This window comes from Salvelinus alpinus, chromosome 14 (assembly GCF_045679555.1).
Source record: "Salvelinus alpinus chromosome 14, SLU_Salpinus.1, whole genome shotgun sequence".
NCBI lineage: Eukaryota > Metazoa > Chordata > Actinopteri > Salmoniformes > Salmonidae > Salvelinus > Salvelinus alpinus.
This window is the reverse complement of record NC_092099.1, coordinates 52,259,823-52,278,479: the sequence shown is the minus strand read 5'-3', so window position 1 is coordinate 52,278,479 and position 18,657 is coordinate 52,259,823. Positions and strand designations below refer to the sequence as shown.

At 48.8% G+C, this 18,657-nt stretch overlaps 1 protein-coding gene across 1 annotated transcript in view; it reads left to right on the top strand.

Moving 5' to 3' along the window:
* Positions 1–18,657, top strand: part of LOC139539051 (pleckstrin homology domain-containing family M member 3-like) — a 92,698-nt gene that overhangs the window by 54,065 nt on the left and 19,976 nt on the right. Inside the window, exon 7 of the mRNA XM_071341743.1 lies at positions 9,951–10,014. Within this exon, the coding sequence (XP_071197844.1) occupies positions 9,951–10,014 (64 nt within the window). The remainder of the gene's footprint in view (positions 1–9,950; positions 10,015–18,657) is intronic.

Sequence of the window (18,657 nt, the reverse complement as noted above, 5' to 3'; positions counted from 1 at the left end):
AGAATTGACAACCAAAGTGCGAGTCATAATTCCCATGACACCTAGCAAAATCTGAAAAGCGGTTCCTTCATTTATTCCATAGGATATTTTTAGATTAACTTAAAATAAGGTCTGTGTTTCGTGTAGGCTTACATCACCGTGCCAATTTTATAACTGTGTAGATATCTATAGGACAATGTAACTCTGATCAATATAGGCTAAATATAATATAGGCTAAAAAATTGTAGAGTGGATTTATGAAAATATGTTGACAAACTTTACCTTATCCTAGTGAGATTTACACGGGTATCAAAACGTCGAGGCGGTTTAAGCCTGCACGAAACCCAGACCTTATTTGAAGTAGATCAAGACATTCTCTATGGAAGACATGAACGGTAAAATAACGAAGGAACCCCTTTCAAATTCAGCCGCAAGTTATTACAGGAATTATAACGCGTCGACTATTTCTCTCTAAACCATATACCTTTGACTAATCTGGAAACTATCACCTCGAAAACAAAACGTTTATTCCGTTCCGTATTTTATCTAACGGGTGGCATCCATGAGTCTAAATATTCCTGTTACATTGCACAACCTCCAATGTTGTCATAATTACGTAAAGTTCTGGCAAATTAGTTCGCAAAGAGCCCAAACTGTTGCATATACCCTGACTCTGCGTGCAAGAGAAATGACACAATTTCACCTGGTTAATATTGCCTGCTAACCTGGATTTCTTTTAGCTAAATATGCAGGTTTAAAAATATATACTTGTGTATTGATTTTAAGAAAGGCATTGATGTTTATGGTTAAGTACACATTGGAGCAATGACAGTCATTGATTGATTGTTTTTTATAAGATAAGTTTAATGCTAGCTAGCAACTTACCTTAGCTTACTGCATTCGCTAACAGGCAGGCTCCTCGTGGAGTGCAATGTAATCAACCGATTTCCGATTGTAACCGATTTCCGATTGTTATGAAAACTTGAAACTGGCCCCGATTAATCGGCCATTCCGATTAATCGGTCGACCTCTAGTTACCACCACCACAAACACTTGGCCAATGAGAAGAAAGGAGGCGAAATGAGCGGCGAGGAGAACAGTTGTTACTGCCCAGCCCTTGTTGACAGGCAGGCAGGCCCCTGAGAAAATGACCCAATCACACACCTCACAGGGGACTTAGCAAGGAGTCACACGGCAGACTGTCTGGCTACTGGATGTCTCTATTGGAGGCTGACACTCAGGTTAGATATCACAATTATGATGGAGGGCTTTTAAAACAACACTTTTTCTGTCTCCAGTGATTTGTAGTTTTGGAAAGGGGTTCTGGGTCAGGTATGTTCTTTAGAATGTAGAAGGGAAGTTCTTATGGAGACCCATAGTGGGTTGTCAGTCATGTAATATGTCCCAAACATGTTTTGGTGGAATCAGGGTGAGAGGCAGGTAATCTCCCCTAAATATTACTGCAGAGATATACCCTCTGGTCCTGCTCCTCCAGTATCTAGTGTTGTCTGTCTATTGAACCCTACAGCAGTTAGATTAGTCTTCTGTTGAACCCTACAGCAGTTAGATTAGTCTTCTGTTGAACCCTACAGCAGTTAGATTTGTCTTCTGTTGAACCCTACAGCTGTCACGATCGTGTGGAGGAGAGACGGACCAAGGCGCAGCGGGATATGAATACATCTTCTTTTATTAGAACCACGAAGATGAACACGAAACGAAACACTTATACAAACTATACAAAACAACAAACGACCGTGAAGCTACAAACGTAGTGCACACACACAGGCTACTTACGTTCAACATAGACAATTACCCACAAACACCTAAAGCCTATGGCTACCTTAAATATGGCTCCCAATCAGAGACAACAATAACCAGCTGTCTCTGAGAACCAAATCAGGCAACCATAGACTTTCCTAAACACCTACACTCAACCATAGACATACCTAGACACATACACTCAACACAAACCCATACACTACAACCAACACCCCCTATACCATATAATCACCCAAAACACACACATACCCCATGTCACACCCTGACCTAACTAAAATAATAAAGAAAACAAATAATACTAAGGCCAGGGCGTGACAGTACCCCCCCCCCAAAAGGTGCGGACTCCGTCCGCAAAACCTGACATATAAAGGGAGGGTCCGGGGTGGGCCCTAATATGGCGGCGGCTCAGGTGCGGGACGTGGCCCCCACTCCAGCATTGTCAATATCCGCTTCGGTGTCTCTGGTAGATCCTGGCTGACTGGCGGGATTCAGCCGATCCCGGCTGACTGGCGACTCTGGCTGCTCATGGCTGGCGGGCGACTCTGGCTGCCCATGGCTGGCGGACGGCTCTGGACGCCCATGGCTGGCGGACGGCTCTGGACGCTCATGGCTGGCTGACGGCTCTGGACGCTCATGGCAGGCTGACGGCTCTGGACGCTCATGGCAGGCTGACGGCTCTGGAAGCTCATGGCAGGCTGACGGCTCTGGACGCTCATGGCAGGCTGACGGCTCTGGACGCTCATGGCTGGCTGACGGCTCTGGACGCTCATGGCTGGCTGGCGGCTCTGAACGCTCATGGCTCGCTGGCGGCTCTGGCAGATCCTGTCTGGTTGGCGGTTCTGGCAGATCCTGTCTGGTTGGCGGTTCTGGCAGATCCTGTCTGGTTGGCGGTTCTGGCAGATCCTGTCTGGTTGGCGGCTCTGGCAGATCCTGTCTGGTTGTCGGCTCTGGCAGATCCTGTCTGGTTGGCGGCTCTGGCAGATCCTGTCTGGTTGGCGGCTCTGGCAGATCCTGTCTGGTTGGCGGCTCTGGCAGATCCTGTCTGACGAATGGCTCTAGCAGCTCCTGACTGACGAACGGCTCTGACGGCTCGGGACAGACGGGCGGCTCTAATGGCTCGGGACAGACGGATGGCTCAGACGGCACTGGGCAGACGGATGGCTCAGACGGCACTGGGCAGACGGATGGCTCAGACGGCACTGGGCAGACGGATGGCTCAGATGGCGCTGGGGAGACGGATGGCTCAGATGGCGCTGGGGAGACGGATGGCTCAGATGGCGCTGGGGAGACGGATGGCTCAGATGGCACTGGGGAGACGGATGGCTCTGGCCGGATGAGGCGCACTGTAGGCCTGGTGCGTGGTGCCGGAACTGGTGGTACCGGGCTGGAGACACGCATCTCAAGGCTAGTGCGGGGAGAAGGAACAGGGCATACTGGACCCTGGATACGCACATTAGGCCTAGTGCGTGGTGCCGGCACTGGTGGTACCGGGCTGGGGACACGCACTTCAAGGCTAGTGCGGGGAGCAGCAACAGGATGCACAGGACTCTGGAGACGCACAGGAGACTTGGTGCGTGGCGTAGGCACCGGTGGTAATGGGCGGGAGACACGCACCATTGGACGAGTGCGTGGAGGAGGAACAGGGCTCTGGAGACACACTGGAAGCCTGGTGCGTGGTGTAGGCACTGGTGGAACTGGACTGGGGCGGGGAGGTGGCGCCGGAAATACCGGACCGTGCAGGCGTACTGACTCTCTTGAGCACCGAGCCTGCCCAACCTTACCTGGTTGAATGGTCCCCGTCGCCCGCCCAGTGCGGGGAGGTGGAATAACCCGCACCGGGCTATGTAGGCGAACCGAGGACACCATGCGTAAGGCTGGTGCCATGTAAGCCGGCCCGAGGAGACGCACTGGAGACCAGACGCGTTGAGCCGGCTTCATGGCACCTGGCTCAATGCCCAATCTAGCCCTACCAGTGCGGGGAGGTGGAATAACCCGCACCGGGCTATGAACACGTACAGGAGACACCGTGCGCTCTACTGCGTAACACGGTGTCCGCCCGTACTCCCGCTCTCCACGGTTAGCCTGGGAAGTGGGCGCAGGTCTCCTACCTGCCCTCGGCCCACTACCTCTAAGCCCCCCCCAAGAAATTTTTGGGTTGTACTTGCGGGCTTCCAGCCTTGCCTCCGTGCTGCCTCCTCATATCGCCTCCTCTCGGCTTTCGCTGCCTCCAGCTCTTCACGAGGGAGGCGATATTCTCCCGGTTGTGCCCAAGGTCCCTTTCCATCCAAAATCTCCTCCCATGTCCATGAATCCTTTGTTCCTTGCTCCTGTTGCCACTGATCACGCTGCTTGATCCTTGTTTGGTGGGTAATTCTGTCACGATCGTGTGGAGGAGAGACGGACCAAGGCGCAGCGGGATATGAATACATCTTCTTTTATTAGAACGACGAAGATGAAACACGAAACGAAACACTTATACAAACTATACAAAACAACAAACGACCGTGAAGCTACAAACGTAGTGCACACACACAGGCTACTTACGTTCAACATAGACAATTACCCACAAACACCTAAAGCCTATGGCTACCTTAAATATGGCTCCCAATCAGAGACAACAATAACCAGCTGTCTCTGATTGAGAACCAAATCAGGCAACCATAGACTTTCCTAAACACCTACACTCAACCATAGACATACCTAGACACATACACTCAACACAAACCCATACACTACAACCAACACCCCCTATACCATATAATCACCCAAAACACACACATACCCCATGTCACACCCTGACCTAACTAAAATAATAAAGAAAACAAATAATACTAAGGCCAGGGCGTGACAACAGCAGTTAGATGAGTCTTCTGTTGAACCCTACAGCAGTTAGATGAGTCTTCTGTTGAACCCTGTAGCAGTTAGATCAGTCTTCTGTTGAACCCTGTAGCAGTTAGATCAGTCTTCTGTTGAACCCTACAGCAGTTAGATGAGTCTTCTGTTGAACCCTGTAGCAGTTAGATCAGTCTTCTGTTGAACCCTGTAGCAGTTAGATCAGTCTTCTGTTGAACCCTGTAGCAGTTAGATCAGTCTTCTGTTGAACCCTACAGCAGTTAGATTAGTCTTCTGTTGAACCCTACAGCAGTTAGATTAGTCTTCTGTTGAACCCTACAGCAGTTAGATTAGTCTTCTGTTGAACCCTGTAGCAGTTAGATCAGTTTTCTCAGCTGCATCATGGACTGTACATTCCGTCTGTCTGGTATGGATGCTCTGTTCTGATCTTGGTTTCGTTCCAGATGGCAACAGGACCCTGAACAGCTTCCACCACCAAGCCATAAGACTGCTAAACAAGACTGCTAAACAAGACTGCTAAATAGCTAATCAAACAGCTACCCAGACTACCTGCATTGACCCCTTTTTGTACTAACTCTCTTTCACTGACTCTATGCAAACACACTGTAGTCTACCCACACACTCACACATACTTACACTGACACCCAACACACACACACACACTACATACGCCCACACACACAACATGCACACACATGCATACTGACGCCTCACACTCACACACACTTTCACACTCACCACATACAGTACGCTGCTGCTACTGTCTATTATCTATCCTGTTGCCTAGTCACTTTACCCCTACCTACAGTATACTGCTGCTACTGTCTATTATCTATCCTGTTGTCCAGTCACTTTACCCCTACCTACAGTATACTGCTGCTACTGTCTATTATCTATCCTGTTGTCTAGTCACTTTACCCCTACCTACAGTATACTGCTGCTACTGTCTATTATATATCCTGTTGTCTAGTCACTTTACCCCTACCTACAGTATACTGCTGCTACTGTCTATTATATATCCTGTTGTCTAGTCACTTTACCCCTACCTACATTATACTGCTGCTACTGTCTATTATCTATCCTGTTGTCTAGTCACTTTACCCCTACCTACAGTATATCTACATAGCTACCTCAAGTACCTCATACCCCTGCACATCGACTCGGTACTTGTACTCCCTGTATATAGCCATGTTATTACCTCGTACCCCTGCTCATCGACTCAGTACTGGTACTCCCTGTATATAGCCATGTTATTACCTCGTACCCCTGCTCATCGACTCAGTACTGGTACTCCCTGTATATAGCCATGTTATTACCTCGTACCCCTGCTCATCGACTCAGTACTGGTACTTCCTGTATATAGCCATGTTATTACCTCGTACCCCTGCACATCGACTCGGTACTGGTACTCCCTGTATATAGCCATGTTATTACCTCATACCCCTGCTCATCCTCTCAGTACTGGTACTCCCTGTATATAGCCATGTTATTACCTCGTACCCCTGCTCATCGACTCAGTACTGGTACTCCCTGTATATAGCCATGTTATTACCTCGTACCCCTGCACATCGACTCAGTAGTGGTTCCCACATATGCTGTGCATTTGGCTACTTTTCCTAAGGTCCAACTCATCCCAAACAATCTCAATTGGGTTGAGGCCAGGTCATCTGATGCAGCACTCCATCACTCTCCTTCTTGGTAAAATAGCCCTTAAACAGCCTGGAGGTGTGTTGGGTCATTGTCCTGTTGAAAAACAAATGATAGTCCCACTAAGCGCAAGCCCGATGGGATGGCGTATCGCTGCAGAATTCTCTCAGTAGGAGCTACTCTCTCTGACTTCCGGCTTCACTCTCTCAGTAGGAGCTACTCTCTCTGACTGCTGGCTTCACTCTCTCAGTAGGAGCTACTCTCTCTGACTGCCGGCTTCACTCTCTCAGTAGGAGCTACTCTCTCTGACTGCCGGCTTCACTCTCTCAGTAGGAGCTACTCTCTCTGACTGCTGGCTTCACTCTCTCAGTAGGAGGTACTCTCTCTGACTGCTGGCTTCACTCTCTCAGTAGGAGCTACTCTCTCTGACTGCCAGCTTCACTCTCTCAGTAGGAGCTACTCTCTCTGACTGCTGGCTTCACTCTCTCAGTAGGAGCTACTCTCTCTGACCGCCGGCTTCACTCTCTCAGTAGGAGCTACTCTCTCTGACAGATTAGCACTAATGAAAGTCCACCAACCTCTTTGTCTATCTCTTAATGACTGCAAAGCCACACTTACATGTACACACACACCTCCCTGTCTATCTCTCAATGGTTGTAAAGCTTCCCATAAACACATGAAAAGGGAATTTATCCTCAGCTGAACAAATTGCCCGCCCTCTGAGTCTGAGCCTGTGTGCGTTTGCGTGTGTGTGTTTGCGTGCGTGTGTGTGTGTGTGTGTCAGATTAGAGCTGTAATGAAGCCAGTCTAATGAGGCCTGGGGCTGATGAGTGAATGAGGCTCTGCTCTGACTGGACCTCTGCCATCCCTCCTCCTCTCACAATGGCTACATAAACACTATCTGTCTATAGAGAGGCAGAGAGAGTGTGTGTTTCCCTATCTGCAGAACACACTCCTGCACACACACACACACACACGCTCATCAATCAATCAATCAATTTTATTTTATATAGCCCTTCGTACATCAGCTAATATCTCAAAGTGCTGTACAGACACCCAGCCTAAAACCCCAAACAGCTAGTAATGCAGGTGTAGAAGCACGCTCATGTTGTTATTGGGTCATTGTTGGGTCATGTTGTTACGCGGGGTGGAGCAGGTGAACCCAAGTGCAGACTCAGACGAGGAGACAGGGATAAGGTAACCAAGGTATTTATCGAAAAGTGTGTGGGGGGGGGCAGGCCAGGGGGAGGCTGGGGCTGAGGCAAGGGAAGTAGGGGCAGGGTAAATGGGTCCGGAGCGGAATTCAAGGAAGCAGTAGAGCGGGGGTCCAGGGCTGGGAAGCTAGACTGGCGAGACGGACCAGAGTCAGAGCGGATGGAACTGTAGTGGAGAGAAAAGCAGCGTCAGGCCAGGGAAAACAGGCACCACAGGATAACTATTGCAGGAACAAACGGCTTGAAATGCAGACTGACTGAGCAGAGGTTACGATCTGGCAGCGTGCAAGTGGCAGGGCTGAGTATTTGTAGAGGTCTTGATTATGGAACAGGTTGCAGCTGGTGGGGATCTGCTCTGCCTCCAGCACACCTGTCTCCACTCACACAATCAGAAACACCCACACAGAGAGGGAGAGAGCACTGGGGGAGTGGCGGCAGGTTAGGGAGACACAGGATGAGAAGTAGAGGGCGTGGAAGGGACAGATGTAACTCACATATACAGTATATGCACTCAAATTCGCATAATTCATATAGATACTACTACAGCTTCCCACAAAGGTTTCCATGGTACCTGCATAGAGCTGTGTGTGAGTTTCTCTCTACTCCCAGGAGAGGCATTGGAAGTGTATGTCCCTTCAGTGTTAGTGCAGAGAGAGACAGCGTCGTGTTATTAGTGCAGAGAGAGACAGTGTTGTGTTATTAGTGCAGAGAGAGACAGCGTCGTGTTATTAGTGCAGAGAGAGACAGTGTTGTGTTATTAGTGCAGAGAGAGACAGTGTTGTGTTATTAGTGCAGAGAGAGACAGTGTTGTGTTATTAGTGCAGAGAGAGACAGTGTTGTGTTATTAGTGCAGAGAGAGACAGTGTTGTGTTATTAGTGCAGAGAGAGACAGTGTTGTGTTATTAGTGCAGAGAGAGACAGTGTTGTGTTATTAGTGCAGAGAGAGACAGTGTCGTGTTATTAGTGCAGAGAGAGACAGTGTTGTGTTATTAGTGCAGAGAGAGACAGTGGCGTGTTATTAGTGCAGAGAGAGACAGTGGCGTGTTATTAGTGCAGAGAGAGACAGTGGCGTGTTATTAGTGCAGAGAGAGACAGTGTCGTGTTATTAGTGCAGAGAGAGACAGTGGCGTGTTATTAGTGCAGAGAGAGACAGTGGCGTGTTATTAGTGCAGAGAGAGACAGTGTTGTGTTATTAGTGCAGAGAGAGACAGCGTCGTGTTATTAGTGCAGAGAGAGACAGTGTCGTGTTATTAGTGCAGAGAGAGACAGTGTCGTGTTATTAGTGCAGAGAGAGACAGCGTCGTGTTATTAGTGCAGAGAGAGACAGTGTCGTGTTATTAGTGCAGAGAGAGACAGTGGCGTGTTATTAGTGCAGAGAGAGACAGTGTCGTGTTATTAGTGCAGAGAGAGACAGTGTCGTGTTATTAGTGCAGAGAGACAGTGTCGTGTTATTAGTGCAGAGAGAGACAGTGTCGTGTTATTAGTGCAGAGAGAGACAGTGTCGTGTTATTAGTGCAGAGAGAGACAGCGTCGTGTTATTAGTGCAGAGAGAGACAGCGTCGTGTTATTAGTGCAGAGAGAGACAGCGTCGTGTTATTAGTGCAGAGAGAGACAGCGTCGTGTTATTAGTGCAGAGAGAGACAGTGTCGTGTTATTAGTGCAGAGAGAGACAGCGTCGTGTTATTAGTGCAGAGAGAGACAGTGGCGTGTTATTAGTGCAGAGAGAGACAGCGTCGTGTTATTAGTGCAGAGAGAGACAGCGCAGAGTTATTAGTGCAGAGAGTCTATATGATCCCATCTCTCACCCTCTCCATCTTTCACTCCAACTCCCACCTCTCTGTCTCTTTCTATGTCACTTTGTGGATCCTTGAGCTGTAATGTGAGCTGGTGTGGGTGAGTGTGTGTGAATTACTGTGTGTGTAGGTTTGGCAGAGAGTGTTGTGCAGAGGGCTATAATAGCGAGCCTGATGAGACGGAGAGAGCAGAGAGAGACCTCCACTTCGCTCCATTATAAGGCAGAGAGCTTTTAAACACCCATTCCCCTTCTGCCCCAGCCTGACTCTCATTCTATTGAATTAACCCCCATTTTCTCAGCAATTTGGCCCCGCCGTTACCATGGTTACACAGGCACTATTATGGTCCTGTGTGTATGTGTGACATGACTCATCGTGTACATTCTGTTATCGTCCTATATGAATCTCAACATGAACCTCGAATCTCCTTCCTGTCATGTTTTAATATATGATAAACCATTTCATCAGCTTTGCTGTTACAGGTCAGTACAGTGAGAGACAATGACACACGGCATTGAATTCTACTTTTTATTGGTGGGGCCACCCATACACACAGTGCTGTAAGTCTGCTAAATGGCATATAATATTACATAGGATCTGACTTACATAAGGATCTGACTTATGGTTCTAAGAAAATTGCATAACTAAAATTGTCAAAATGTTGGTATTTTTCTCTCCCCCAAAGGATCTTCCCCAGAGAATACCTACTGCAACATGTTCACCTGTACTCACTGGCTGACCTGCAACAGGTAATACACACACTACACACATATAGTGTACACACTCACTTTCAAACATCAGACCGTTACAGTCACACTAATACACACTCATATATATATATATATATATATATATACTGTGTTATATTTAAGCAATCAGGTGTGGTATATGATCAATATACCACGGCTAAGGGCTGTTCTTACACACGATGCAACGCAGAGTGCCTGGATACAGCCCTTAGCCGTGGTATATTGATCATATACCACAAACCCCTGAGGTGCCTTATTTCTATTATAAACTGGTTACCAACATAATTAGAGCGCTAACAAGAATTGTTTTGTCATACCCGTGGCATATGGTCTGATATACCACGGCTGTTAGCCAATCAGCATTCAGGGTTTGAACATTCAGTTTACACATGTCAGGACAATGCATGGCTGCTAGGACCAGCGTCTGTCTCTGCTCGGACTCAGACAGGTGGAGCTAAAGCAGTCCCTCCCAGTGAAGAGGTGCTCTGTCTCTGCTCGGACTCAGACAGGTGGAGCTAAAGCAGTCCCTCCCAGTGAAGAGGTGCTCTGTCTCTGCTCGGACTCAGACAGGTGGAGCTAAAGCAGTCCCTCCCAGTGAAGAGGTGCTCTGTCTCTGCTCGGACTCAGACAGGTGGAGCTAAAGCAGTCCCTCCCAGTGAAGAGGTGCTCTGTCTCTGCTCGGACTCAGACAGGTGGAGCTAAAGCAGTCCCTCCCAGTGAAGAGGTGCTCTGTCTCTGCTCGGACTCAGACAGGTGGAGCTAAAGCAGTCCCTCCCAGTGAAGAGGTGCTCTGTCTCTGCTCGGACTCAGACAGGTGGAGCTAAAGCAGTCCCTCCCAGTGAAGAGGTGCTCTGTCTCTGCTCGGACTCAGACAGGTGGAGCTAAAGCAGTCCCTCCCAGTGAAGAGGTGCTCTGTCTCTGCTCGGACTCAGACAGGTGGAGCTAAAGCAGTCCCTCCCAGTGAAGAGGTGCTCTGTCTCTGCTCGGACTCAGACAGGTGGAGCTAAAGCAGTCCCTCCCAGTGAAGAGGTGCTCTGTCTCTGCTCGGACTCAGACAGGTGGAGCTAAAGCAGTCCCTCCCAGTGAAGAGGTGCTCTGTCTCTGCTCGGACTCAGACAGGTGGAGCTAAAGCAGTCCCTCCCAGTGAAGAGGTGCTCTGTCTCTGACACCTCAACCTGCTAGCAGCACCAGGCACTGGGACAAGAGCTCACAGTCGGGGGACAAATTCTCCTTTGCCAGTTACAGTGGGGACAGTTTCCCTCAGCCCTCTCACTAGCAGTTTCTCGGCTGTGTTATGAAGGCATGAATAATTGTTATTGGGATGAGGGTTACTTTGGTTTGGTGTAATCTCTTGCCTCTCTCTCTCACCCCCTCTCTCTGATCCCCCTCCCCCCAACCTGGAGTTCTTCCACATTACTACTCTCCCATATCTTCCACCTTCCCCACCCAGCCCCCTCTGCACCACCCAACCTCTCTCTCCCCTTCATGTTCCCCTCACCCTGGCCCGCTCACTAATTACAGACATTCAGAATCAACAAGCAGAAAAATGAGTGTGTTAAAGTCCACCATTCTTCCCTACATCCCCTGGCCTGACACTCTTCTCCCCCTCTCGCTCTCGCGCTCGCTCTCTTTCTCTCTTTCCCTCGCTCTCTTTCTCTCACTCTATTCATCTCTCTCTATCATCGCTTACTCTCTCTCTGTGTGTCTTTCTCTCCCCCTCCCCTTTCTCTCTGTGTGTCTTTCTCTCCCCCTCCCCTTTCTCCCTGTGTGTCTTTCTCTCCCCCTCCCCTTTCGCCCTGTGTGTCTTTCTCTCCCCCTCCCCTTTCTCTCTGTGTGTCTTTCTCTCCCCTTCCCCTTTCTCTCTGTGTCTTTCTCTCCCCCTCCCCTTTCACCCTGTGTGTCTTTCTCTCCCCTTCCCCTTTCTCTCTGTGTGTCTTTCTCTCCCCTCCCCTTTCTCTCTGTGTGTCTTTCTCTCCCCTCCCCTTTCTCTCTGTGTGTCTTTCTCTCCCCTCCCCTTTCTCTCGGTGTGTCTTTCTCTCCCCCTCCCCTTTCTCCCTGTGTGTCTTTCTCTCCCCCTCCCCTTTCACCCTGTGTGTCTTTCTCTCCCCTTCCCCTTTCTCTCTGTGTCTTTCTCTCCCCCTCCCCTTTCACCCTGTGTGTCTTTCTCTCCCCTTTCTCTCTGTGTGTCTTTCTCTCCCCTCCCCTTTCTCTCTCTGTGTCTTTCTCTCCCCCTCCCCTTTCTCTCTGTGTGTCTTTCTCTCCCCCTCCCCTTTCTCTCTGTGTGTCTTTCTCTCCCCTCCCCTTTCTCTCTGTGTGTCTTTCTCTCCCCCTCCCCTTTCTCCCTGTGTGTCTTTCTCTCCCCCTCCCCTTTCACCCTGTGTGTCTTTCTCTCCCCTTCCCCTTTCTCTCTGTGTGTCTTTCTCTCCCCCTCCCCTTTCACCCTGTGTGTCTTTCTCTCCCCCTCCCCTTTCTCCCTGTGTGTCTTTCTCTCCCCCTCCCCTTTCTCCCTGTGTGTCTTTCTCTCCCCCTCCCCTTTCTCCCTGTGTGTCTTTCTCTCCCCCTCCCCTTTCACCCTGTGTGTCTTTCTCTCCCCTCCCCTTTCTCCCTGTGTGTCTTTCTCTCCCCCTCCCCTTTCACCCTGTGTGTCTTTCTCTCCCCCTCCCCTTTCTCCCTGTGTGTCTTTCTCTCCCCCTCCCCTTTCACCCTGTGTGTCTTTCTCTCCCCCTCCCCTTTCACCCCGTGTGTCTTTCTCTTCCCACCCCTTTCTCTCTGTGTGTCTTTCTCTTCCCACCCCTTTCTCTCTTTACAGCTAATTGGCTTTCCATATTAACAAGCTGTTTCTTTTATTTCTCCTGAATAATCAAAGCTCGTTCATCAAGCCTGGCTTTTATTGTTTCACAGTGAGGTTCAATAAAGTCTCCCTGGCTAGTTATAGAGTAGACCCAGTCCTTCATGGAAAGCAGTAGTGCACTTGGCTCTCTTTGCTATTGAAATCCCAACAAACCCCTCCTATTAGGAGCAGCCTTTCTATCTTTAAAGCAGTGTACTGTTTGCCCAGGGCCTGCCCAGAGGCTGGACTAGTTTGTCTACTGGCCCTTTTTTTCCTGCAATAAAACGTTTGTTTTTCCAGTTGTGGGGTAGTGGAGAGACGGGCTTGTTGTAAAGTAGTGGAGAGACGGGCTTGTTGTAAAGTAGTGGAGAGACGGGCTTGTTGTAAAGTAGTGGAGAGGCGGGCTTGTTGTAAAGTAGTGGAGAGACGGGCTTGTTGTGAAGTAGTGGAGAGGCGGGCTTGTTGTGAAGTAGTGGAGAGGTGGGCTTGTTGTAAAGTAGTGGAGAGACGGGCTTGTTGTGAAGTAGTGGAGAGACGGGCTTGTTGTAAAGTAGTGGAGAGACGGGCTTGTTGTAAAGTAGTGGAGAGACAAGCTTGTTGTAAAGTAGCGGTGAGGCGGGCTTGTTGTAAAGTAGTGGTGAGGCGGGCTTGTTGTAAAGTAGTGGAGAGACAAGCTTGTTGTAAAGTAGTGGTGAGGCGGGCTTGTTGTAAAGTAGTGGAGAGACAAGCTTGTTGTAAAGTAGTGGAGAGGCGGGCTTGTTGTAAAGTAGCGGTGAGGCGGGCTTGTTGTAAAGTAGTGGAGAGACGGGCTTGTTGTAAAGTAGCGGTGAGGCGGGCTTGTTGTAAAGTAGTGGAGAGACAAGCTTGTTGTAAAGTAGTGGAGAGGCGGGCTTGTTGTAAAGTAGCGGTGAGGCGGGCTTGTTGTAAAGTAGTGGAGAGAAGGGCTTGTTGTAAAGTAGCGGTGAGGCGGGCTTGTTGTAAAGTAGTGGAGAGACAAGCTTGTTGTAAAGTAGTGGAGAGGCGGGCTTGTTGTAAAGTAGCGGTGAGGAGGGCTTGTTGTAAAGTAGCGGAGACGCGGGCTTGTTGTAAAGTAGCGGAGAGGCGGGCTTGTTGTAAAGTAGCGGGGAGGTGGGCTTGTTGTAAAGTAGTGGAGAGGTGGGCTTGTTGTAAAGTAGTGGGGTAGTGGAGAGGTGGGCTTGTTGTAAAGTAGTGGGGTGGTGGAGAGGTGGGCTTGTTGTAAAGTAGTGGGGTGGTGGAGAGGTGGGCTTGTTGTAAAGTAGTGGGGTGGTGGAGAGATGGGCTTGTTGTAAAGTAGTGGGGTGGTGGAGAGGTGGGCTTGCTGTAAAGTAGTGGGGTAGTGGAGAGGTGGGCTTGTTGTAAAGTAGTGGGGTAGTGGAGAGGTGGGCTTGTTGTAAAGTAGTGGGGTGGTGGAGAGGTGGGCTTGTTGTAAAGTAGTGGGGTGGTGGAGAGGTGGGCTTGTTGTAAAGTAGTGAGGTGGTGGAGTGGTGGGCTTGTTGTAAAGTAGTGGGGTGGTGGAGAGGTGGGCTTGCTGTAAAGTAGTGGGGTAGTGGAGAGGTGGGCTTGCTGTAAAGTAGTGGGGTGGTGGAGAGGTGGGCTTGTTGTAAAGTAGTGGGGTGGTGGAGAGGTGGGCTTGTTGTAAAGTAGTGGGGTGGTGGGGAGGTGGGCTTGTTGTAAAGTAGTGGGGTGGTGGAGAGGTGGGCTTGTTGTAAAGTAGTGGGGTGGTGGAGAGGTGGGCTTGTTGTAAAGTAGTGGGGTGGTGGAGAGGTGGGCTTGTTGTAAAGTAGTGGGGTGGTGGAGAGGTGGGCTTGCTGTAAAGTAGTGGGGTAGTGGAGAGGTGGGCTTGTTGTAAAGTAGTGGGGTGGTGGAGAGGTGGGCTTTGTTGTAAAGTAGTGGGATGGTGGAGAGGTGGGCTTGTTGTAAAGTAGTGGGGTGGTGGAGAGGTGGGCTTGTTGTAAAGTAGTGGAGAGGTTGGCTTGTTGTAAAGTAGTGGGGAGGTGGGCTTGTTGTAAAGTAGTGGAGAGATGGGCTTGTTGTGGAGGACTGAGCACTGCCATGTAGATGCTAATTGTATTGTGTGCCATGGCAGCAGCGCTGGTCCTGTCAACGACCTACAAACAACTGGAGGGGACAAAAGGTTATTGAGGGACCCGGCCGGACTGGCTCAGCGGCCATGGTGACACGCACTTACGTCCAGGGAGGCAGATTCCCACACTGACACCCTGGCATGCAGCATATGCAGGCCACAAACTATGTAGTTGCCACCCTGATGTAGCCACAAGGACTCTCTAGTATAGACACCAACACTTTCACATAGACATCCTGCAGGCATAGACACAGGCAGTATGCCCATGTATGCCCTTACACTGGCACTGTCACTGGGTTAGGGGCATGTTGGTCATATTGAGAACTGTTGGTAAATTATACTTATGCTGTTTGTCCCTAAGTGAAAGATATTGCAAGTATTTCTTTCTGCATTAAAGAAAAAACTCAAACACGACTGCCTCTCTTTGCCACGCCACACACAGGCATTCTCACACTCTATCTCTCACACGTTAGTCCATAATCACTCTACACATCTTCCGTAATCACTCTATACGTCTTCTGTAATCACTTTATACGTCTTCTGTAATCACTCTATACGTCTTCTGTAATCACTCTATACGTCTTCTGTAATCACTCTATACGTCTTCTGTAATCACTCTACACATCTTCTGTAATCACTCTATACGTCTTCTGTAATCACTCTATATGTCTTCTGTAATCACTCTATACGTCTTCTGTAATCACTCTATACGTCTTCTGTAATCACTCTATACGTCTTCTGTAATCACTCTATACGTCTTCTGTAATCACTCTATACGTCTTCTGTAATCACTCTATACGTCTTCTGTAATCACTCTATACGTCTTCTGTAATCACTCTATACGTCTTCTGTCATCACTCTATACGTCTTCTGTAATCACTTTATACGTCTTCTGTAATCACTCTACACGTCTTCTGTAATCACTTTATACGTCTTCTGTAATCACTCTATACGTCTTCTGTAATCACTCTATACGTCTTCTGTAATCACTCTATACGTCTTCTGTAATCACTTTATACGTCTTCTGTAATCACTCTACACGTCTTCTGTAATCACTCTATACGTCTTCTGTAATCACTCTATACGTCTTCTGTAATCACTCTATACGTCTTCTGTAATCACTCTATACGTCTTCTGTAATCACTTTATACGTCTTCTGTAATCACTCTACACGTCTTCTGTAATCACTCTATACGTCTTCTGTCATCACTCTATACGTCTTCTGTAATCACTCTATACGTCTTCTGTAATCACTCTATACGTCTTCTGTAATCACTCTATACGTCTTCTGTAATCACTCTATACGTCTTCTGTAATCACTCTATACGTCTTCTGTAATCACTCTATACGTCTTCTGTAATCACTTTATACGTCTTCTGTAATCACTCTATACGTCTTCTGTAATCACTCTATACGTCTTCTGTAATCACTTTATACGTCTTCTGTAATCACTCTACACGTCTTCTGTAATCACTCTATACGTCTTCTGTCATCACTCTATACGTCTTCTGTAATCACTCTATACGTCTTCTGTAATCACTCTATACGTCTTCTGTAATCACTCTATACGTCTTCTGTAATCACTCTATACGTCTTCTGTAATCACTCTATACGTCTTCTGTAATCACTCTATACGTCTTCTGTAATCACTTTATACGTCTTCTGTAATCACTCTACACGTCTTCTGTAATCACTCTATACGTCTTCTGTAATCACTCTATACGTCTTCTGTCATCACTCTATATGTCTTCTGTAATCACTCTATACGTCTTCTGTAATCACTCTATACGTCTTCTGTAATCACTCTATACGTCTTCTGTAATCACTCTATACGTCTTCTGTAATCACTCTATACGTCTTCTGTAATCACTCTATACGTCTTCTGTAATCACTCTATACGTCTTCTGTAATCACTCTATACGTCTTCTGTCATCACTCTATACGTCTTCTGTAATCACTCTATACGTCTTCTGTAATCACTCTATACGTCTTCTGTAATCACTCTATACGTCTTCTGTAATACGTCTTCCGTAATCACACAGTACGTCTTCCGTAATCACTCTATACGTCTTCTGTAATCACTCTATACGTCTTCTGTCATCACTCTATACGTCTTCTGTCATCACTCTATACGTCTTCTGTAATCACTCTATACGTCTTCTGTCATCACTCTATACGTCTTCTGTCATCACTCTATACGTCTTCTGTAATCACTCTATACGTCTTCTGTCATCACTCTATACGTCTTCTGTCATCACTCTATACGTCTTCTGTCATCACTCTATACGTCTTCTGTAATCACTTTATACGTCTTCTGTAATCACTCTACACATCTTCTGTAATCACTCTATACGTCTTCTGTAATCACTCTATACGTCTTCTGTAATCACTTTATACGTCTTCTGTAATCACTCTACACATCTTCTGTCATCACTCTATACGTCTTCTGTAATACGTCTTCCGTAATCACACAGTACGTCTTCCGTAATCAAAGTCTGTCACTCACTAGTAGACAGACTCTCCTCTCTGCACACCGGGGGCTGGTGGTAATCCTGTTTGGTGAGTGGGGTGGCAGGGAGCGTGTTATCCAAACAGAGCTCACCATGTCTTTATGTGTGTAATCCGGGTCGCTTTCTTAGCATCACTAATGGAGGTTCCAGGCCTTCATCAGGGGACCACTAGAGTGGGATAACGTAGCGGGTGTTAAATAGAGGTTTTAGGGGATTAAGCCGTTTGGACCACAAAGCCCCCTGCACGGGACAAGGCCAGAGGGGTGTGACTTTATGGGATGTGAGGGATGAGGAGGATTTGGGGAGGGTGGAAGAAGTTGGGGGTGGTTTGTTCCAGGAACAGTCACAATGACACTGCAGCGAAGGAAGGCAGCTGTAGGCAGGACAAACAAACGGTGGCCCCTCTCCGCTCTGCACCCCTTCTTCAGACCAGCTCTGGGTGGAGGGTCACTTCTCTGTGGAGAATGTATCCACCTGGTTGGCAAAGACGGGGAGTCCTAGTGCTACTGCCATCCAAAGCATCTCCCTGTTCATTCATACCTCTCCCGTCATTTATTTTCCTTCCTTTAATTCCACTCGCTCCCTCCTCTCTCCCTCCCTCCCTCAGTTTCCCTTAATCTCCCTCTCTCCATGTCCACTGAGCATCAGTCACAGTCAGAACCCAGAGTGGTGTGGTGACAGTCGTTTCATTCAGCTTAGCTAAATGATGGAGTGTCTTAATTACCCCTGGTGTCAGCGTTGATCAGGGGGGGCATATATCATCTGGACTAGGCTAGGGGATGAGGGACACGCTGGCTGCTCTGCCTGGCTGGCTGGCTGCTCTGCCTGCCTGGCTGGCTGTTCTGCCTGGCTGGCTGGCTGCTCTGCCTGCCTGGCTGGCTGTTCTGCCTGGCTGGCTGGCTGCTCTGGCTGGCTGGCTGCTCTGCCTGCCTGGCTGGCTGCTCTGCCTGGCTGGCTGGCTGCTCTGCCTGCCTGGCTGGCTGCTCTGCCTGGCTGGCTGCTCTGCCTGCCTGGCTGGCTAGCTGCTCTGCCTGGCTGGCTAGCTGCTCTGCCTGCCTGGCTGGCTGCTCTGCCTGGCTGGCTGCTCTGCCTGCCTGGCTGGCTAGCTGCTCTGCCTGGCTGGCTAGCTGCTCTGCCTGGCTGGCTAGCTGCTCGGCCTGGCTGGCTGGCTTGCTGCTCGTCCTGGCTGGCTAGCTGCT